This window comes from Pleuronectes platessa, chromosome 8 (assembly GCF_947347685.1).
Source record: "Pleuronectes platessa chromosome 8, fPlePla1.1, whole genome shotgun sequence".
Taxonomy (NCBI): domain Eukaryota; kingdom Metazoa; phylum Chordata; class Actinopteri; order Pleuronectiformes; family Pleuronectidae; genus Pleuronectes; species Pleuronectes platessa.
Window position 1 is genome coordinate 19,196,493 of NC_070633.1, and position 23,213 is coordinate 19,219,705.

Here is a 23,213-nt window from a genome sequence, read left to right on the forward strand (position 1 = left end):
TAGCCTACTTGGCCTGGACACTGCAGGTTTATATCACTGTTACACATTGGTTTCAATGACACTGTTTGTGGTCCATGTCCACTGGGGCCACACAGAGTCATCCCCAGAGATCAGAGACATAGGAAGACCAAAGTCGGGGATGCAGTGTTCAAAGTCGGGGTGTTGGTTCTGTTCACAGTTCACCTTCAGGGACATTCACATGAAGAACTCTCAGATGTGTGATAGGTTTGAGATATGGAGAATATCTGTCAACTTCCCAAATCTGTTGCACAACATGAGTGCACTCCAGTGGTGATAAGTGAGACTGCACATTGTCATAGAGAAATCACTGGTAGATGTGTTGGTTGATATTGACACAAATCTCCTTTGCTGCATACACAACTCCAGTAACACACACTGTGAATCTACACTTAAAACAATTCAATTTGTTTCAATTTGCAGATTTGTTCCTCCTCTGAGTTCAATTGTTGCTGTGACGGAATATTCTTGTAAATAACAAGATGAAAAAATACCACCTTTGGGAACATCATTTTATTCTTTTTCATATGTAGTCACAATGACTGCTCATCAATTGAGTGATTTTGAGTTGTAAAATATACTATGTTTATTAAATAATAATAACTATAACGATTCCACACAAGCACAACAGCAGGAAATCAATCCACTTAGACAGAATTCACCCAACAACAATGTTATCATTTACATTGTGTTTTTTCCTAAAGGGACATGTCAATACATCCAGAGTAGAAAAAAAGTGTGTCTGCATCATGGCAATAATCTAAGATGTCAACTTCTAGGACTCACTTCATTGACTCATTCTGAATCAATACCTGCAGTGTTGTTTATTGTGGCAGGGTGCAAATTTAAAGCTTGGATGACACCTGAATAGATTTAGGAAGGTGGTAAATATCTATTAAACCCAGAGCCCCACATTGACGTATTGCTCCATCTTAATTTTGCATTTGATCTTGATGGATTTCTGACCTAAAATTCAGGTACATATATTGGGTGTGAGTTGTTTTGTACATAAATGTATCTTTCCTTTTTTAAAACAGGTACACTATATCTAACCTTTCTTGGAAGATAGGTTTTCTTACCTCCTCCAAGCTGATAATGTTTTCATCTGTCTGTCAATTAGCAGGTTTACACAAAACATTTTAAGGATCAGGAAAGAAAGAACCCATTCAGTTTTGGTGCAGATCTGAACAAGGATTTTATTTGTTTTATTGTTGTGGGTTTTCTCAGAAAATGAGAAAATGTGTATTAGGTTAATGATATTCATGAGTGTGTGCAAACTGGTGCCGATCCACCTAAACATCCAGATCTAGTGAATTTAAATGTGACTTCACTATTGGACTGCTGGGCCATCGTGGTGGAATGTGATGTCCTGAGTGCCATTCAAGCTGGAATGTTCCTCAGACATACAGAGAAGGAGACAGAGGTACTGCAGCTCTGTAGATTAGAGATCTATAACTTTGTCTGAACTGTAAAAAGAGGTACTCAAAGGTAGAGGGGTCTTCCTGCAGCATCATCCCCACGAGGTCTCTGGGGATGATGCACAGTCTGAACAAACATCAGTAATCTGATCAAAGAACTCCGGGTTCTGTTGTTATATACAGTCTATGATTGGGCCTTATGCAGGATAGAAGCGCCCTCCTGTTAGTGATGGAGACAGATCGAGATGTCCCGCTCCAGTCCTGCAGTTGGCGACAGAATAACTCAGTGTGTGACCGTAATCTGTAAAACTGCTGAAGAAGAAAGAGCGGTCACCACTACCAGGAAGCGTCAAACGTCACGTGCCAAACCAAACACACACACACCTTGATGCGGGATAACACAATTTCTGGATGTAGCCGAGTGTTGACGTATCGAGCTGCTGGAGCACCGTGAAAGGTTCGGATCCGGCACACTAACTAAGGCATGCCACTGGATCCAGAGGCTTCATGTCTCCCTGGAGCAGCTGTGTTGTGTTTGTTTTACACAACATGGCGGCCACCATCGGCCCGCTCTAGCCGATGTGGCAGCGACCAGTGGCCGCAGAGAGCTGCGCGTGGTGCGGGTGTGACACGCTGAGAAGATGGACGTGATCTCTCTCAGCTCGGAGGACTCAGACCTGGAGATCCTCGGCTCCATGTACTCGCCCGGGGCCCCGCCCATCTCCTCTGACGTCATCCGCACGGTAAGAGAACTGCTCCTGCCGTTACCTTAGCAACAGCTCCTCCTCCAAACAACCGCAATTCACTCGCACGCGAACGGTCACCACCCGCTCATTAGCGCCATCTTCCGTCAGGTGATATGTATGACACGTCATGGAACTGTTCATATTCAGATATAACACGAGGGTATTTCCTCCCTGTTTGTTTTTTTGGGGGGGGGGGGTATTTTATATTTCAATAAGCGTTTTAGTCCGTAGTTATCCCCTTAACAATTATGCTAACTGAATGCTAGCTACGTCTACTTGTTCTGTTACAACGTTCACGCTGCTAATTGTAACATATCGCATATTACAAACATATCGCAGTATTTATTTATACGGTACTCTCTGCACACTGTAATACTGTTCAGATAAAAATGTCAAGAAACTGTAATATTGCTGCCAACTACGAATAGTAACGCTTAGTTTCGAGACTCTTCCTCCGCAGCCCCTTAAATTAAATCCAGCCGCACCCACTCACGTACACAGATATCAGTCTCCTTAATATGCCTGGTACTTTTAAAATCAAGATCTCTGCATTATTTCACCAAAATGCCCCGAAACGTCTTATCTTGCAATATTTAAAAAAGTGAGAAGAAAATACCTTGATCTGCTTGGAACATTTTATCGGTTCTTCCCTGACCTGCACGGCGTCTTTCCACCAAGTTTTGTGGTACTTCTTCCAATTTTTTCTGTGTAATCCTGTTAAATAACAAACAAACGAACAGATAAAAACATGACAACAAATGTAAAAAGGTTCCTGGTAAAATATAATGTTTTGCCTTCCAGGGCTTCTGTGACTTTAATCTCATTGGCTTAGATAAAAGGCGAATTGTATTCCTTTCTTGGCTTCCTATTTAAGTCAGACAGGGGAGCCATGGACATCAAAGTCAACTTACATTGAAAACATGACTTTCATTCGTGCCATGGTCCATTTAAAGACAATACTTTAACTGACATTTTATCCAAGGTAACTTTTTGAGAAACGTGTTCATGCGTCAATCCTTTCAAATAAATACAACCAGAGACTGTATAACTAATATGTGTGATTATTTATCTAACCACATTATTAACTGAACTGTTTTCACTTTAACTTCCCCTTTTCTAGGGTTTTATCGACCTCACGGATCCAAGGTGGATATTTCCAGAACAGAAAAAACGCAAACTACATAATTCTACCCCGATCTTGGCCGTGATAGACTTGACTGAAAATGAAGCAGCAGACGGGACAGAAGAGATGAACACTGAAAACCAACCCTCAATCAAACAGGATTCAACTGTTTTCGCACCACAGCAGGACTGTGGTGACCTGAAGCCGGAGCTCAGCGGTTTGGATCCTCAGACTCAAAACCAAAAGAAGAACACTGTCGTACAACCCTGCTATCACACTCCAGTAGTAAGATTGAGACGACTGCCATTTCTCGAAGCGCTTGTTAGCGATTTGGAAGCATCCAAATCTTCTGTCCATTTAACCGAAGACTGTACAAACAATTCACCAAGCTTTAAACAACTGGGCAATATTAACAAGGGTGCACCAGAATCCATGATTACAGCATCCATTGTTCAATGCATGGAACCTTCACTTGATGAGTCTTCTCCTAAGGTCGCAGAGTCTCTTATCATAGAGGAACAGCAGGAGAACAATCATGAATTTTCTAGCACACATTTACACTACCTCGCTGATTACACATCCCATAACTCTCCCACCACCAGTCTGAACCCTGCTGAGCTGCTGGACCCTGACCCTCAGCCACACAGATGTCCCGTCTCTCGCGAACCTCAAGTCGACCCACCTCCCACGTGTGAACGCACGCCAGCCGAAAACACATCTGAACGTCAGTCGGATGGGGCTGAAATTGAAAGGCCCTCAAACAGCCCTGACTCCTACTGTAGCATCCCCGGTGAACCTCCTTTGTCGGTATCTAAAACCGAGGACATGGATGAAGGGCCTGGGAACGAGGCGTATAGAGGGGATTTGGAATCTGACAGTCCAATGTCGTTCTTCTGGCAAGACGAAAGTGACGAAGTTAACGAAGAAAACCGATTTCAGAGCACCATCATGACGGCCAGTGAAGAGGACAGGCATTTTGTCTGCCCAGATGCACTCAGGGAAATAATGTCTGGATCCTACCGAGACCTGGTGAGAGACAATTCTTCATGCTTTTGTACATGTCATTTTCTGTAGCTCTCATTACTTGTCATATGTTGTATTCTACGCAGAATGTTGAGCTTCTCTTTCAATGTTCTGAAATGTATTTTCTTTCTAAGATGAATGTGGAATATGAAGATTTTGGAACTCCGAAGCTGCTCTGCCGTCAGAGCCTGGGCCAAGTGTACTGTACCATTGACGAGGACTTCCCAGAGGGCACTTTGGAGCTCTTGTCTGATCTACTACAGCCGGGTTTCTATCCCCCCAGAGATATCTCTACCCATCTACTGCGCAACATTCTGCTCAACCCACAGCGTCCCCATCACCTGTGTGTGCAGGCGTTTAATCTGCTGATGAGGACACAGAGGTGAGGAGACCATAGGAGCCAGAGCTAATAGTAATATATAATCTGTATCCTTTTTTTATAGAAATATTTAATCTGCCTTTTATATCTACTCTCTTCTTTTTAAGTCTTTGAATTCCGATATTAAAGTTGTTGTCTGGTTGCAGGCACCACATGGCTGATAAAACCACAGTTCCATGGGACTGGGAGTTGTTGACCTCAGTCGTGGCCAATCAGGTAATACTCTAGGCAGCAAAATATGAGACTATGCAGTAAAGCTGGGTGATGTATCAGTATTTGATACAATCAGTATTGTAGAGGAAAGGCTCATTTATGGTGCCTCCACGCACAATAAGAGATATGTCTTTCTCAAACGATATATTTGTCACTGCCCACGTACTTCCATGTGTCCTTTTATGTCCCGATAGTTGCTCAGCAATACATCCAATAGAGGGCAGTACAAAGACCAGAGTTTCTCACACTACTGACATGGTAATGGTGGTGGAGGTTGTGACAATGTTCTCTTTAAGAAAGATGCAGAGGAGGCCGCCTTTTTTAAAAGGCAGCGCCCTGTGAGGCCATTCAATACATCATACAAGTATACAAATATTTGACAATAGTCACAATTTAAATGTGCAAACTTATTTACCGTTGCAGCTTAAATATTTACATGTCTCCCTGTGACACCCTGTGACTCTTCCTTAGGACTGTATAAGTAAACAATGTGAGGTTGTGCGCATGTTCCTGGAGTACGTCGTGCAGACACTACAAGATGACTTCCAGGCCAAGCGCTCTGTTTCCGCCCTCCATCTTTCCATCACTAAAGCCACATTGTCATGCGATCAGCAGTTTCCTCAAGTCAGGTAAGTTTGATAACCAGAGACAACGTGGAATTCAACCTTTTTTTTTTGGTTTCATTGCACCTTACCATTGTAAAATACATTTTATTTACAATTTATACGGTAGACCAAGATAAAACTAATGCAGCTTTGAAACACAGTCAATTCTGCCTTCACAATCATTTTCAGGTTGGTGGAGATATTTAATTGTACCTTTTTACTTTCAGGTGCTTCCATTTTTTAGCCACCCTTGATATAAATGAAGTGAACAAAATGTTAGATATACCTGAGAGCATGTTGACTCCCAGTGATCACATTAAATGATCACATGAATGATCTTTCCTACACACTGCCTTCTATACTGTCACCTAGCTTTGGGTTTTGTTACAGCAATGAGTGTCTTTACAGTGACATATTACTTAAAGAGTACAGCCAATACCTCCACCTGTTTACTGTAAAACAAACTCCTGCATAGAGAATCAAGAGTGAACACAGCCGGTAAATCACCAGGTTCGTGGGACCTGTTATTTTAGATTGCTAGAATGAGACGTCCTGAAGCTACATAACATGAACAGGCAGCTCAAAGTTGTAACACGCTTCATGATGTGAGCCACAACATGGCATACACATTATCAAATTACCCACGCTAATGTCATCACATTATAGTACACAGATAGCAATTGCAAGCACTATCCACACTTCTAGTGATGTTTTATTGTTTGTTTGTTTTCAGGGAAGTCATCAAGTGGCTGTTTTCTGCCATTATGAAATCGACAGAGTACGGGGAGAGTAGAGAAACAGTCAGAGAGAAAGATGAACAAATCAGGTAAACGACTGATGTTTGTATAGCTTGGCATTGCCAGACCAATTCACCGTCTGGACAAGTGCATGAACGCGTGTTTGCTGATTGGTTTCCAGGCTCATGTATATGTGTGGCCTCACTCAGATTTCTCTTTCTCCCCTGTAGAATGGTGCTCGTCTTCCAGAGGATGCTGTCTCTGGCTCTGGAGGTGGACCACTCTCCAGCTCTCAGCTCCATCAAACTGGCCCAGGAGCTGTTCCATATGCTCATCAGCAGTGAGCCTTTTCGAGCATGCAGGTGAGGAGGAGCAGGAAGCAAGTTGAGCAGCTTGCTGTATTCACCTTTCAAAGGGAAGGTGAAGAAGTGAAGAGTGGGATAAGTGTTTTCTTTAACTGTATATAATTACACAATAAACTTGGCATAATTCTAGCTTTTTATGATGTTAAATAGAACACAGATTCCTGACTGGATGCAACGCAGATGCATTTATATAGCAAATATCAGATTATCAAATTTTCCCAATGAAGACGTCCTCACCTGCTCTCTGCATCAGCTAGCAGGCTGATTGATGTCACTTTTATTTATTTATTTTTACATTGGCCCTGACTCTTTCTGTGAAGGCTTCATGCACTTGCCTTGGTTTTTTTAGATTTTAATCTGTGAAGTTAAATCTCACGAGTAGCTACTTGTTTGCTAGATTGTAAAATAACTCGGTTATTCTTACAGTAAGTTACCATTCATCAATATCACTCTATTACAGCCTATATATAAAATATGACAGTCAATTAAAAACAAATCGTTCTGTCTGAGGAAATGGTTTAAACTCATTTTCAAAGAGGAAAATCACAAATAGTGCAACAAACATCTCATCTAAGTTCATCGTTCATAGTACACCTGAATAAGTGTCTGTGCTCCACCTGCTAGGTGTAATTCCTTGTCCGCGTTTTTAAAGTATCAGTAGTAAATGATGAATTCCAGGTAATGAATAAATAATGAGTGCAGTCACAAAACAATTTTGGATTACACTTTTTACTTTTTAAATGCCATCTACTAGTTTCTTTTTGAAATTATGTAACCAATGCACCAAAGTAAGCTTGAACTGTGGTCAGCCCACAATGGAGTTCCCATTAGCCACCTGAAAAGAGAGGATTTACTTGTTGTTGCTCAAAACAGTGAAAGTAATGACTTGCTAGTGAGAACTCATGTGATTGCCTTGTGGTGCTGAGCCTCCAAAACCATTCACTATTTTAATGGGTCCGTGCTTCTTAAGAGATTTAAGATTTAGAAATTCAGGAGAAGCTTTCGCTGATTCAAGTTAAATCTATTTTATAAAAGCGTAAACTAATTAATTTCTAAAATAACACTGTAAATGTATTTAAATATCTTACACATTATTTTCAAATCTTACAACACTGTAGAGATACATAATCTTTCCAACGGTCCACTAGGCCTAGTTCCCCTTTTTTTCAAGCTATCAGTGACTGATATCTTTCCACCTCCCAGGATGTTGCTGCTGGAGAGCCTGCAGAGCAAGCTGTTGACATGTAAGCTGTTGGAACATCTGTTGGACTACGCATGTCCGCTGAAAACCTCTCTACCCATGTCGCTAAGTCTGCTGCTGCACTTTCTGAAGAACTGCACTCTCACACCAGACCCCACGGTGAATATTAGACTCGTGTCAAGGGTTTTTCATTTCTTGTTTTCACATTCATCTGCCAGACTTTTCTCAGATGTAGTATTTCTGACTTCTGCTGTGCTTACAAATTCATGAGAAAAAGATTGTGGCAGTGTGAATGAGATCATTTCATTCTTCAGGATGGTGCAGAGAGGTGGAAGAGGTGGGAAGAGTTGGTCCATCTACTCTGGATGTTGCTGCTCAGCTACAACATAGCGATGAAAGGTGAGAATTTAGGAAAGCGTGAAGATGTTTGGTTTCCTCATATCTACAAATACCAGCAGTTTTTTCAGCTGTGACTATGGAATGGGTCTCTTGTAAATTACAAATATTAAAAAATAACAGGTGATGTGATGGTGGAAGACAAAATTGGCTTTCTTGAAGAAAATTGTACTTTCTTGATTCTTGTTGTTCTGGGTTTGTACCCTCATGGTTGAATGCACTTACGGTGAGTCGCTTTGGATAAAAGCATCAGCTAAATCAAATGTAATGTAAAATATATTAAATGATTGTTATATACAGCATGATCCGGCTCCCAAAAGTCTGGTGAGCTGGAGTATCTTATCACCATGTCCATGCTAGTGTCCTGCTGCCAGGAAGCAGACAGTGCACGGAGCCTGTGGAAAACTTTAGACTCCAGTGAATGCTAAATGTGTGCTTTGATGCAATTCTGGAATGAACTCTTTAGTTTTATTTTTGTACAGCAGAAAGAGGAAAGAGGGTGAAGCCAAAGATTTTACTCTGGTTAGAATTACCGCAGGACTGATCTTGATAAATAATTTTACCTGGCATTAACATCTGTGTGTGTGCGCCGATCACACGTGGTCAGAGAAAAGTTCATGAACCTAGTTGACTGAACGCAGTGAGATCAGATCCCTCATGATGGAAGTTAATACCAGGTCTTAAAGGGGCCTTAATCACGTTCTGAATTCATCTGAGCAGAGAATAGTCTATTTCTTTACACAACCTGCAAAATTTAAATCTAAATGTTATATTAGTTTAAATAGTTTTACATTTCTCTGCCCTTTTGTTTTTAACGAAATGATTTTTGTCCACTCCTACTTAAAATGTTTGGGCTACCATAAAAGTGCATGTCAATTTTGGATAGTGTTTGGCATTTAAAAGCCTGTATGTATCGACTCTACTGGAGAATTCTTCTAGGACAAGGATTACACATTAACTTTTTGATATCAATGTCTATGTAGAACCTGAATATTAAAGCATTTGAACAACAAATACAAATTCTCACTTGACTCCCATAAAGGCCCACTTTGGTTCACTCCTAACATCGCTCATATGTTCTCCCCAGAAATCCTGTGCAGCTCTGTCGGTGAACAAAGGGACATGGTGAGCACCATGGTCTACAAGCCAGATGATAAGATATCCAGGTCAGCCACTCATGAAGCTGTGGACGCCTTTCTGTCCAGATCCCGGGCTGACCTTGACCAAGCATTACCTCTCCACGTGGAAGAGTCGCTCTCCTATCTACAGAATTACCTGCTGGATGTCTGCCAATGTTGAATTAAATGTTGATCTGATGGAATCTTATTCGCTGAGCCCATTGTTCTCAGCGGAGTTCCTGAATTAATTTATTTGGTACAATTTCCTTTGTGTATTTTTAAATAAAGGTTGTGCTGTGAAGTGAATTCACGTGTCCTTATTTTTAGCCAACAAAGACCGATCTGTGGCAAAACGTAGAAAACAGATGAAACCATGACATCATCCCTTTTGGAGCCAGCATAGCTGCGATTGATAAGCCCGCTCATTCCGCCACCTCCACGTAATGTCTCCATGAGGCAGAGCGAAGTGAAGTGTTCGATCCCAATCAGCCGTATCATTATCCATCCCCCAATTCTCAGGGATTTTATTTACTCCGCTTCCACAGCTGGTTGGAGCGCCTGCGCGCTGACCAATCGGATCGAGCGCCGCTATCGCCAGAGGAAAAAAAGAAAAAAAAAACTCACAGTCGCCATGATACAGCAGCGGAAGCGGCTGAGAAGTAGCTAGAAAACAAAAGGGAACACGCAGTCGTACTCGCGGTCTGGTATGCTCTTGCAGGTAAAAGTGCAATCCTCCCTCCGGGACCTGAACTAGTTCCTCCGCCGCCGCGCGGACGTGTTTGAACCCGCCGCCGCTGCTACTCGGAGAAACGGCTTATTTGAGCAGGACGTCGGTCAGTTTCGAGCATTTGGTGTCTGTGGAGGTTTTAGCCAGCAAGCTAACTCGAGCTAGGCTAAATAGCCCATCGTTGCTCGCGGATCCAGCGTTGTGTAGCCCCTTGCTCCTCTGTTTATATCCGCGGTGGGGATTGTTGCAGCTGCTAGTGGGTTAGATAGCTAGCTGCGGCTAACTAATGCGCCGCGTCGTGGCCTAGTCTTAATACGCAAGTCGCTGCTTTGCTATTATGTAAACAGCTATCGTGCCGTATCTTTACTTGTCGCCGGGAATCTCTCTCCGCCTGGACGCGATGTTAAACTGCGCTAGCTGGACTAATTGAACCCACTTCGGTTGTCCGTGTCCACCGTGCTAGTTAGCAGGCGAGCTAGCGTTAGCCACCTAGCGTATGCACAGTTTGATAGCTGCCTATTTAGGTTCAGCTAGGCTAGGCTAAACAGCTAGCATAAACGAGAGGAAACATTGGCTAACCCTAGTTAGCTCTACCTGGACATTAAAAAAGAAACTGCTGTTTCATCTTGTCACTGATGTATCCAGACAGTTGTTAACTGTTTTAAATAGCCTGTATAAGTGTAGCCTGACAAATATTGCACTGTGCTAATTTTGATGTTGCTTCTTATGTAAACCCATTGAATTCAGTTGAAATCATAGAAAGCTGTTTAAATGGTTTCTAAACGATTGGAAACAGCTTATTGCTTAAGTCATATTTCGGTCTTTCACGTTTTTCCCGTTGGCAGGGGTTGTATTTAATAGCTTTTGCCATCATGTCTGCACATGTTAGCATTTTAAAACTCCATGCAAATATGATCACCTGATGAGCTACTTTTAATAACCTCATTTGTTTTAAAGTTGTTCCAGCTTCAAGCCAAATGTACTTAGTTGGTGCGCATTTGATGCCATCTTGTGAAACTGTTTGCTCTGATCATGACTCCCATTTAAAATCCAAATGATTCTTGTAGTGTTATAGGAATGCCCAAGGAAAAATATGACCCGCCAGATCCCAGGCGGATGTACACAATTATGTCTACCGAAGAAGCAACAAACGGGAAGAAGTCATACTGGGCTGAGCTTGAAATCAGTGGTGAGTATTATCAGGGAGTCAGACTAGTTTTATTGAAAGTCATTGTTCACACACACCTTTTAAAAACTGGCAGAGATGAATCACATTAGACTCTGGTGTCCACTTCAAAAGCGATCTTTCTTCACAAATAAGACTGGTGCTGAACACATCCGACCCATGCAGAGCTGCAACTGAGGATTTATCTTTATCATCTAACTTCCCATTACTCTCGATGAACTGTTTGATTGTATAAATAAAGGAAATGGTGTTAATGTCCATCAGTTGTGAAGATTACAGGATGACCACTTCAGATTTATTGTTTTGTTTGACAAATGGTCAATAAACCAAACATTAAATTCCTTATCACAGCCCACAAACTGTATATACCACATTTCAAACCTCAACACAAATGCAATAAAAATTACTTTTAGTAGTATATATTAAACTTGTCAGCATTTTGTTTTCTCTTGCTTGACAAATTGATTAATCAACTAATCATTGCAGCCCTCGGTAGGTGTTCCAAGGTTTTAAATGAGTCAGTATAAAATTGTTTATTGCAAAGCAGCATTGACAATCAGTAAACTAAAGTGTTTCTTTCTATTTGATCCTTGTTATATTACGAAATTCCACTCGAACATCAACCTAATCATCAGAATTATTTTATTTGCCAAGTATATTTTCACATACAGGAAGTTGCTTTGGTGCGGTCGGTGCACTGAACATAAAACATGAAAATATATATACAGTAAGAACAACAATAGTACATTGTGGCTTCAGATAACCCACTTTGACCCATTCACATAGGAAACTGTTTTTCCTGTTTTTTCCTTTTGTGTGAATGGAATGTTATTCAGATAAGGTGACTTAATTCTCCTTTTGTCTGCGTGTCTGTCCTTTTCCCACTGCTTCTACAGGCCGAGTAAGGAGTCTCAGCACAGCCCTGTTTTCTCTCACCCACCTCACTGCCCTGCACCTAGCTGACAACTCTTTGTCACGCATCTCACCAGACATTGCCAAATTACACAACCTGGTGTACCTGGATCTCTCATCCAATAAGATCAGAAGCCTGCCGTCAGAGCTCGGCAACATGGTGTCTCTCAGGTGAGTGATCTCAGGCAAGACATTTGCCCCTTAGTGTGGGCACAATGCAAAAGGATAGCTGTCACAGGGCCGCTGTTGAATTTCTTTTGGGCACCCACACATGTTGCGCAGTGTTTTCACTCATGGCAATGTGAGTTGTCTGTTAATCTCAGATTCTCAGTTTTATCTCTTGAACTATTTAAAGGTCCCATACTGTCCACCCTTTTGCTATTTTCTGAATTACAAAAAGTCGATCAAACTACAGGTTGTAGTCTACTAGTGCTTGACAAAACTGAAATGAGATGAATGGGTGGTCAAATTCTGACTAAAATGCTCCGGCTTGATTTGGTGTGGAGCTTAATTCCACAGCCTTGGTTCTTATTATGGTATAAACCCCTGATTCATGTGGCAGAGGCACACTGGCTAGCCACAGTGTTGCTGGTTCCAAGTCCAGTGCAAGTGTTGCTTGGCCTGGTGCCACTGCCTCAAGTTCACAGTTGCACGACCCTCAGGTTGAACTGGCACTGTACCAGCAGGCGTCGTGGCCAGCCAAAGAAGTGTGCATTGCCACATAGACCATTGGGATGAACTGTAATAAATTAAGGTTTTACTGTGGAATAACACCAGTAGTTTTCATGTTTAAGCTGTACACATTCCCTTAATGGACATGCAGTGGCGCAGAACTCTGCTTACAACATTGACTCTCATAGTGTCTGTCACTAGGACCCTCATAGGTCTGCTGTTTCCCAGTATTCATTTACTACTAGACCTGCTTTATAATCATGCAAGACATGAAAAATCTCACTTTCTACAGTATGGGACCTTTACATTTTAGATGACTAAAGTTGGCGTTTGTCAGATATTTTTCATGCCAGCAATGTGATAATATTTTTCTAAAGGTAACACAGATGGTTGTTTTCCCAGGGCTGGTTTCTAATAATCAAATCCCCCTATGTGCTCCACAGGGAACTGCTTTTAAATAACAACCAGTTGCGGGTTCTGCCATTTGAATTGGGGAAACTCTTTCAGTTACAAACACTGGGGTTGAAAGGTGAGTGGCTTATCAATGTGTTTTGTAGCCATTCTAGCCTTGAAATCCCATTGTTGTCTTAGCGACAATTCAAACCACTTTGCTTTTCCTTCACCAGGAAACCCACTTGCACAAGAAATTATGAGCCTCTACCAGGAACCTGACGGCACGCGGAGACTGCTCAACTACTTGTTAGACAATCTGGCAGGGGCTGTCAAGCGCAGTGAGTCCCCATCTCTCTTGCAATCTTGAGACTGACACAAGAATTACCTTTATACAATCTTTAATTCATTATCATCGCATGTATTTGTAGATGGGAACAATGTGAAGCCAACAGTTCATTATAAAACACCTGTGTTCATCTTGTCACCCATATGAACCTATTTTTCTTTGCTCAGTTTCATCAGAGCAGCCCCCAGCCCGATCATGGATCTCACTCCTGGAACCAGACCGAGCACGGCCCTCAGGTAAGAGCAACATGAAACCCCTTTTTTTTTTTATACCCTAGCTGTTCCATAAATATGAATCTAGCTTTTATCCATAACAAGGACGACGGTCTCTGGCTCTGACAGTTTCAAACAGAACATTTTGTCCCTAGCCTCGCTCTCTCAAACCCACTGACCTATCTATTGCTGAGATGGTCAACCCTTAAAAAAAAATCACTTGAATGATCTTTTAACACCAGATCCCCCTTGCTCAACTCTTCTCTCAACATGTAATAAGACTGTTGCTCTGTGATGTGTCTCTAGTGCTGACACTTTCATTTTCGGTATATAACTTCAGTGTCAGACTGAGTATTGCAAATTGGTGACATGGGAGCAACCACTGATACAAAAAATTAACCAAACAAATGTTATCTCTGCAGAAAAATGTAACAAACAAACGGCAGGGCCGACGGGCAAGTTAAACAGTCGCTATGTGCCTGAGCACCATGTAACACCAGTAACCATGACTACAGTGGGAACCCTTGGTTTGATCATGTTGTTGTTTTGACCAACTTAAAAAACGACTGCTCTTAGGCTGCAAATGTATGTAGAATTGTATTTCAATGAAGACTGGTAGAAATAAAAAAAAAAATGCAACTGTTTTTAACAGTGGCTTTCAAAAGAAAGCATACAGCACACATGTAGATTTTTTTTGGTTGTTTATTTAAACAAGTGTGAAACTGTCAATACTTCACCTTTTTATTTAAAACTAAAAAAACACGAAGACACCAAAAATCTTGAGCTTCTTCAGCATTTCTAAAGTGTGATCTTTTGTCTGTTCTCCCCTCAGCACTGTTCTCTGTGATGTGCTACAATGTGCTGTGTGATAAGTACGCCACACGACAGCTATATGGTTACTGTCCCTCATGGGCTCTGAACTGGGAATACAGGAAGAAATCAATCATGCAGGAGATCCTGGGCTGCAACGCAGACGTCATCAGTTTACAGGTGAGACACAAACATTAAAACATGACCCTGTATTTTTTTTTAAATAACTTAGAAAACATTTATTTTGTGTTTGAAGGCTGATCAAACAGATATGCAAATAAATAAATATTGGCTTATGCTAGCTTGACATTTTTGGCCACACATCCAGTCAACACCATGAAAGAAATGCCTCTAAATTGTTATGCAATCCAATAACCCTGCACTAAATGCTCCCTTTGTGAAGCATGAAGTCCAGTGCTCACACTGTATTAACACCGACGTGAGGCTGTTTTCTCTTCCCTGAAATAGGAAAAAAAACAAGGGTTAGGGTTTGTTATACTAGAAGTTGATCTGATTACGTTCTGACATTTGGATGTGTCTAAGAGGGCTGCGTTTTGATTTATCAGTGCTGTCGAGGTCTGTTTGTCTGGATAATGAACTTTATCTTTGTTTATATTTGGATCGTTGCTTTTGTTTCTCTTTACAAGAAAATGTTGAGAAAAAAGTGGATAATTGTATTGAAATAATTAGTTCTACATATTTTCTTATGACATGAGCAGGAATAATTCAAATCATTTAGACTTATTGGCTGCTATTATAGCTGCTAATTGTTTCTCTGCGATTTCAACTTTCTTGCTTCTCAAGTGTCTGTCTGCTCTTTTTGAAATAAGTGTTGTGATGATAATGATTTCCATCCTAACGTGTGTTTTTGTATTTTCTTTTTGTTAATTACAGGAAGTTGAGACAGAGCAGTACTACAATTTCTTCTTGCCTGAGCTGAAGGAGCAGGGATATGAAGGGTTCTTCAGTGCAAAGTCACGAGCTAGGACTATGTCAGAGTCAGACCGTAAACACGTAGACGGATGTGCAATTTTCTACAAGGGAGATAAGTAAGTATTAACAGTTTGACTTTTGATGTTTTAAAATCGCCTTTACAGTTAAACCTCCTTTTAAATAATTGTTTTTCAAAAGCACTCAATCACTGGCTTGGCACTCTAAGAGACAATCAGTGCCACAAAAAAGTTATCTAACATTAAGCTTAATTGTTGTTCAGGTATAGCTGATCATTTAACATATGCAGTAACTGTTACAAAGGGTTATTAGATCACAAAGGGTTTTTAAAGTGGAGAGTTTCAGATCAATTGATATTAGTTATCAAAGGGAGATTAGAGTAGTTTAAAAATATTTTTGATTTGGTTAGAGATAGTTCACAGATACAGTAGCTTTGGGGAATTTTATCGTTTTCCCTACTTTCCCCAAAAACTGATAAATACTTTAGGACATAGGCCGTATTTGCTCAACTGTTAATTAAGTGTCAATTAATTCCAATAACATAATCTTGATAACAGGCTCTATAATACTTGGAATCTGTGACGTATGCTTTATTTTTTTTTTTTATATAGTGCTGTTTCTTGTTTGTTCCTTGTCTTTGTTGAGTGGGTGTTCCACCGTTGACCGGTCAGATTAGCCTGCAGATTATCAGGCCTATACAGTTTTTCGTTGTAGCCTTCAGAGTGTGTCAACACAGATTCCCTTCGTTGTGGTAAAGATGACCTCCTATAACCTGTGGGTGTACTGTGCTTTCCCGCGTAATACGGTTTCAGGAACTGTAAAACCTGAAAAGTATCTGCATTCATGACCAAACACAAACCCTAGGCTTCAGACTGGATACAAATTATTATAAACAAGATGTTTGTCACTGTTAATTCCGTATCACTTAGTTGAGCACTAACCTCTCGCATTTTGAGAAAACATTGGCGAAAGATATGATTACAAGAATGAGGTTTTTGGGTCCTATACTTGAGTCGACCATACCTACTTTCAGAATAAAGTACTCATTAGACCATACATGAAGTATTGCTGGGACATTACGATTAGTTGTTGAAATTTGCTGCAATAACTGCTAGAACTAGATGGGAATAATTAAGTCAGTCGTTGGTGTTTGCGGTGTACCGCTGCTTATATGATAAAAGTAGTATATGGTTCTTGATGGCGCAACACAAAGTCTAAATTCTTTCTGTGGGTGTAAAGATTGAAAGGAGTGAAGTTACAAGACCACTGCAGCCTTCCTCATTCCTGCTGGATGTTAGCAGTCTGAGGCCTCTTTAACTGCTATTAGCACAACACGCCTCAAGTCGCTCATTGTTATATAGGAAACTGGTTTGGCAGGAATTATATTTGGATAAACAGTGACCCCCCCCCCCCCCCCCCCCCCCACACACACACACACACACACACACTCACAAATGTCTATTGGGAGTCTGTGTTGTAGATGTGCAGTGCTAAATCAATTGGGGACTATTTAAATAATACTAGATGGGGATTTTTTTTCAATGGATATAAAACAAGTAATGTTAGTACAAGAAGTTGATTTTTGTAGATACATTTAAACCCTCCTAAAAAGCATTAGTCTAATGCATACGATTTTGAGTTGGTGAAATTAAAGCAGTGCAACATTGTGATTAGCATTTTCCTGTAGTAAATACAAGAGCATGTTTTTCAATTAAAATTAACAACCCACCAGCTCTCATCTCTGTATTTTGGTGAAGCTAAAAAGTCACTTGAGCCTTATAATTTAAATGAATACAAGATACTTGTAACTGTAATTCTACACTATTATACAATTGTCTATTTTAATTACAGTTATGCTTCTTCTACCTAAGAACATTAGTACATAATGTCCCATTTCCTCTGATGGAAAGAAACATTTTAATTTCACCAAATGACTGGGGAGTTCTGATCGTTCTTTGAAATAATATTATTTATTTAAAATGATAAGTGGTTAGTTGGGGAAATTATAATTAAAATATCCCTCTTGAGCCCCTATGGGACCGGCTGCAATAATTTGGATTCTGAAGATTGTACTACTTGTTAATGATGTTAGTCTGTGTGAGAGTTGGATCCAGGACTGTCTATTTGCTGCAAGTAGTTAATTATGTGCTTGACCCATGCCATGCCGACTACAGCTCTCAGAAGTCGTTAAGTTCTCTCTTCTCTTGTTTGTCTCCAGGTTCAGTGCAGTGCAGAAACACACAGTGGAGTTCAACCAGCTCGCCATGGCTAACTCCGAGGGCTCAGAGGCTATGCTGAACAGGGTGATGACCAAGGACAACATCGGAGTCGCTGTACTGCTTGAAGTCCGTAAAGAGATGATGGAGCTCTCCTGTAAGTAGACACGGTTGTGATCCTTGGAACTGCATGTGTTGGCTTAAGATGGTCTTGTCTATCTCATTCTGAACTTCTGTGTGAAGCTACAGTTACAGCACAATAGATGTTAAGTGTTAACTCTTTATTACAGAATGTTTTAATTTCTCTTAAGTCCTCTTTGTATCACTTTTCACTGCTTACCTTTTCCTCTCCTTTCAGCTGGAAAGTCACTGCACGGTATGGAGAAACAGCTGCTCCTGATCGCCAATGCCCACATGCACTGGGACCCAGAGTACTCTGATGTGAAGCTGGTCCAGACCATGATGTTCTTATCGGAGGTGAAGAACATAGTGGACAAGGCCAACCGCAGCCTCAAGTTGTCCTCTGTCTCTGGTGAAACTAATGCCATTCCACTGGTGCTGTGCGCTGACCTCAACTCCTTGCCTGACTCTGGTAAGTGAGCCATATGAATAAAGCTGTTTATGTAGAGTGTTGGTGTGTTACAGATTTAACAATATTATTATTGCTGCAACGATGATACCGTTTGTTTTCCTGTATCTCCTCCTGGGTGTTGAGAAACCAAACTGACTTCTTGTTACTTCACAAATGTGCAGATTTGTATCTTCTTTGAAATGCACTTGGTTTTGTCATGTTGGTTGAACAAAACAAGGGTTTTGTAGACGTTAACGTGATCTATCGATAATTGTATGGTTCATGTTTTACATTTTCAGATGATTGAAAAATAATGTGCTGATTGATAATTTAAGTCATCATTAGTCACTTTCTTGTTCTAACTTTGTAGTTGTAGAGTCTTATGAATATAAATTCAGCACAAACCTCAAAGTGATAGTCAATCAATATTTGGTTGGATCAAAGTATGTACCTACCTCACCTACTTGCCCCAAATTCATCAATCCCATTATTTGAGGAGATGATATCATCATGATCTTGTTTTCCTGTTCATGTCCATCTCTTTGAGGTGCAGCAGTTGAAGGTAGAGTTGATCTGAAAAGGTGTTGACATGCCCCTGCTGTTAAACGATAGGTGTTCTGTGTGTATTGCACTGATTTATGTTGGTGTGTGTCCCTGCAACTGTGCCAGAAGAGTGAATGAGATATAAAATGGTTTCTATGCACAGACTCAGGCTCAATATGCTGGGACCTTGTTGTCCCACTTGACTTTTCTGGATTCTGATGAAGAGTATTTCTCCTCTCTCCCCTCTGTTCAGGCGTGGTGGAGTACCTGAGTACTGGCGGAGTGGACTGCACCCACAAGGACTTCAAGGAGCTTCGTTACAGCGACAGCCTGACCAAATTTAACTGCAACGGCAAGAGCAACACGCCCAACGGCAGGATCACCCATGGCTTCAAGCTGAAGAGCACTTACGAGAACGGCCTGATGCCTTACACCAACTACACCTTTGACTTCAAGGTAGGTTTTGCTGATGGGACGAATGATTATTTCCACCAAGGAGGTTATTTTGTTCATCAGCGTTTTTGATTGTCAGTTGTTAGTTAGCAGGAGTACAAAAAAAGAATGAACTGATTTTCTGATGAGGGATGGAGCATGACCAGAAAGAACATATACATTATAGGGTTAGTAGGGTTAGGACTAATAGGAATTTTCTTTAACTTTGTTAAACATGGTAAGACTTGGTGTTAGCCTTAGAGGTATGCAAGTATTGTGTTAAAATGTTAACAAACTAACAGACATGAACCTTGTTGTATTAAAGACTCTTAGAATACACGCACAATAGTAGTGGGCTTGATTGTTTTTGCAGGAATTCTATCAAGGATGTTCTTACTTGATTTTGGAGAAGTGACCCCCCCCCTTATCTTCTTCTCTCCACAGGGTGTCATTGACTATATTTTCTTCTCCAAGCCTAACCTGAACGTGCTGGGTATCTTGGGCCCCCTGGACCCCCACTGGCTCGTAGAGAACAATGTCAGCGGCTGCCCACATCCCCACATCCCCTCCGACCACTTCTCCCTCTTCGCCCAGCTGGAGCTGCTCCTGCCCAACTTGCCCCCCCAGGTCAATGGGCTCCATCTGCCTGCACGCAGGTAGTGAGTCCCTGCCACACCGCAAGGGGGAACTGCAATCACAGCCTCTCCCTTTCAACCCTCCTCCCTCCCACTACCAGCTCTTCCCTCCACCACACCGGAGGAGGAAGACAAAAGAAACCACAACCTGTAAAATATTCGTACAGTGAGGTCTGGCCGACAGGGATTTCGTATAATGTTATAGATATTCTATATTTTTCTTTTTCCTTCCTCTATTTTTCTTTATTTTGGTGTTTTTTTTTTTTGTTTTTTTTTTAACCGCTCGATTCAGTCCTGTGCGTCATATTTTGTGTTTTGGGTCCTTTTCCTCCTCAACATCCACCCAGCCACTTGCTTCTGTCATCCAAACTAGTGGGGATGGTAGCTTATTCAGATTAAACATATGGGGGCGCTGTTTTGTTGGAGATTCGTAATGGCTGCGGGGATGACATCTACCTGAAAAGCTCCACAGCTTATGTTCTGCTTGTCCGTCTGTCCTGTATAAATCTAAAACCAGCAAAGACAGCGGACATGTCAGTCTCAGACATCCTGGCCTGTGCTTGTACTCCCCGGTATCTCTGGGCAGGCGCCTCCTGAATCGTTGTAGGATACATACACATCGGTTGATTCAGCTGTGGCCGGCTCAGAGCAGCTTTTAGCTGGTTGATGTGCGTCCCTGCAGGTGGATGTACGGCAGCTACGAGGTGAGATTTCCTGCTGTCATTCTGTGGTGCTTAGGCCTTTTGTGTGCTCATGGCCTACTGTGGTGCTACAAGATAGTCTACACCTCGCACGCCGGCCCTGGTGCATTAGCTACCATCCCACAGGCGCCTCAAGAACCACACGTCCGAGAACTACGTTCACCTGATTACACACGGGCAATATCTAGTGTTAATTTATCCAGGAGGAATGTTAGACTTAGAGCAGCTACCATCCTGTTTGCAGACTGTTTCACCCCCAGCTTGTGTAGTTGTTAGGCTAGTCTTGTGCTTAGGAGCTCGTGTGGCCCATGTTATCACCTTCATTTGAGGCAAGGGGATTTAGGCTGATGGAAAATGCGATGGAGGGTCTATTACAAATCTTTTCCTTTTATCTCGATTGCTTTTAAGCAGAGAGTGAGTAATTGCTGATACCAGGAGTAAAACCAGCATTCCTCTCACTGTCTGGAGTTGCCATCCAACTCCACACATGCAAGCTTTCACACACGCAAACGCACACCCACCCACTCAAGTACAAGTAATTTGAAGGCAGATCTGTAGCACTATCTCTGAGGCCAGTAGTGACTTTCCCCAGCCATAAATTCCATACACAAAAGCAGTGGTTTTCTCACAAGTGTTTGTACAGAATAGAAATCTAGACTCAGTCTTTACATGATTGTATATGAACCACAAAAGACCTGTTTTCTGGCGTTTTTTGTACTAAGTAAATTATGATCAGATTTGAAAAAAAGATTGTATTGTAAACTATGGCTAAATTTTTATCCAGTTAATGTAAGATGAATTGATATTACCAGCTTGTACAAAAGACGTAAGAAAAGGTTGTTCAAGGCGTTCGCTCTCACTATTTTGCACTCCCTAGAGATTAACTATAATAATGTATCAATATTTTATTATTTTCCGTCTTCCCCCCCTTCACTCTTTCTCTGCCCTTGATTTGATTTGCCGGCACATTGCTATAATTGTAAATAGACACTGGTTAAACTCTTGCCTGTTGCTTCTCGCCCATTTACAAAGCCATCGATCCACACCGCTGTCATCAGATCAGACTAAAGGACACGTGAGTCCGGGCCCACCGCCGACTCCACATCTGTTCATCTCTGTATCTCACACACGCTCTCACCGGTGACGTGTGGCCAATTTAAACAAATCCCAAACAAACACCACTCAAAACATCGTGCCTCACTGTAGCAGTTGTCGTCTTGCACTATTTACATTTGACGAACGCCTGAACAACCTTTTCTGCTTTTATTTTTAAATACCGTTGAGACATTTGTGAAGATTTTATGTCCTTTTTTGGGTTCTTGTTAATGTTGATTTCCTTTTTTATGAGCTGTGACAATGTTATGATGATGTGTATAATATCCTTCCTATTCATTGAGCTCTCTAGTAATCAGGTATGCTTTTTCCCCACGGACCCCTTCCCCCTACCACTTGTAGGAACATTAGTAAACTGTCTTATCTGAATCCGCTCTGTGTGTAGCTCCCTCATTGAACCTTAGCACAGCTCTGTGCCCAGACCCGCCAGAATACCCAGACCTCCCCTCCCTCCCCATGAATTTTAAATCTCCATAAGCTTGTGTCCACCCAAATACCCCCCCCATAACCCTGAACCGCCCAACCATGGACTTTACTTACCCACCATATTACTCAAGCTGTGTCTTTTACACCCCTTTTGCTCAACCACTTTGTATAGTTCTCTTCCCCTTGTCACTGCAGCTCTAGTGCCATCTGTGGACCCAGATCTCTGCATTGGGAAGAGGTGGAAAGCTGCTTTTGGAATGAACGAGGGGCAGTGAGTTTTATTCTCCGAAGGCCGGGCAATCACTTTGCTATGAATCAAATTTGTTACACCCCAGATCGCCTCGAGAAAGAGAGAGAGAGATTTGTGTCAGTGGTGAGACGATTATGCCATCGGTCACGCTAACGCACGGACACAGCTGATGACGAGCACTTAGTAGATACAGATGCAGCTCCCATCACTCCCTGTCCCCTCATATTAGCAAGTAAAGATCTTATTACGTCAGTGTACATGTTGAAATGACATTTTTAAAGCAAGAGGGAAGCAAGTAAATAGGAAATATAAATTTAGTCCTCAGATCGAGTTCTCTTGTCCCATTTGTTTGCCCCCTACATGTTTGTTTTTTAAGTTTTGTTTTCCAATGGAAACCAATGTGTCCAGTTTGCATTTTTTTTCCTGAATTGCATTAGTATTGTAGTAGATTTAAAGGCTAGCTTTTTGTAAAGTGTGAATAAAAGATGTATCTCATGTTTCCTTTCTAAAAAGATATTGAATTGTGTTGTGTAAATCATGAATTTTATGATGGTGATATGTTTTTTTTCCCCCCCTTTGCGCCCAACTCCCGAACCCCTCCTCGTTTACTCCTCTGCCATCACAAACCAAATCCCCTGTAGAAATCACGAGACGTTGTCTTGGAGAAGTTGACTGTTCCTGGCGATGCTTGTAGAATGAAGCTTACGGGGATATTCAAACTTTTTCTTTCATTTTAGTCTTCAGCTTTATTTTTGGGATGTTGCGTGGCACTAGC

General features: G+C 41.5%; 2 protein-coding genes across 3 annotated transcripts; both read left to right on the top strand.

Annotated features, from left to right (window-relative positions):
• The first annotated feature begins 1,783 nt into the window (after positions 1 to 1,783).
• simc1 (SUMO interacting motifs containing 1) lies at positions 1,784 to 9,648 on the top strand. Its single transcript, XM_053428207.1, has 10 exons — positions 1,784 to 2,179; positions 3,303 to 4,334; positions 4,463 to 4,710; positions 4,854 to 4,923; positions 5,392 to 5,549; positions 6,259 to 6,351; positions 6,493 to 6,624; positions 7,831 to 7,987; positions 8,143 to 8,227; positions 9,312 to 9,648. The coding sequence occupies exons 1-10, from the start codon at positions 2,078 to 2,080 to the stop codon at positions 9,521 to 9,523; spliced, it is 2,289 nt and encodes a 762-aa protein (XP_053284182.1). The 5' UTR covers positions 1,784 to 2,077; the 3' UTR covers positions 9,524 to 9,648.
• Positions 9,649 to 9,800: 152 nt separating this feature from the next.
• On the top strand, positions 9,801 to 22,954 carry LOC128445494 (CCR4-NOT transcription complex subunit 6). Of its 2 annotated transcripts, none has more exons than XM_053428209.1 (12): positions 9,801 to 10,060; positions 11,137 to 11,258; positions 12,152 to 12,338; positions 13,283 to 13,368; positions 13,466 to 13,570; positions 13,746 to 13,814; positions 14,623 to 14,780; positions 15,495 to 15,649; positions 17,770 to 17,924; positions 18,126 to 18,359; positions 19,135 to 19,337; positions 19,758 to 22,954. In XM_053428209.1, exons 2-12 carry the CDS (start codon positions 11,147 to 11,149, stop codon positions 19,971 to 19,973), a joined length of 1,680 nt encoding a protein of 559 aa, XP_053284184.1. In that variant the 5' UTR covers positions 9,801 to 10,060; positions 11,137 to 11,146; the 3' UTR covers positions 19,974 to 22,954. The 2 variants fall into 2 exon arrangements, with proteins under 2 accessions (XP_053284184.1, XP_053284185.1); XM_053428210.1 differs by having other exon boundaries at positions 10,020 to 10,175.
• The last annotated feature ends 259 nt before the right edge of the window (positions 22,955 to 23,213 follow it).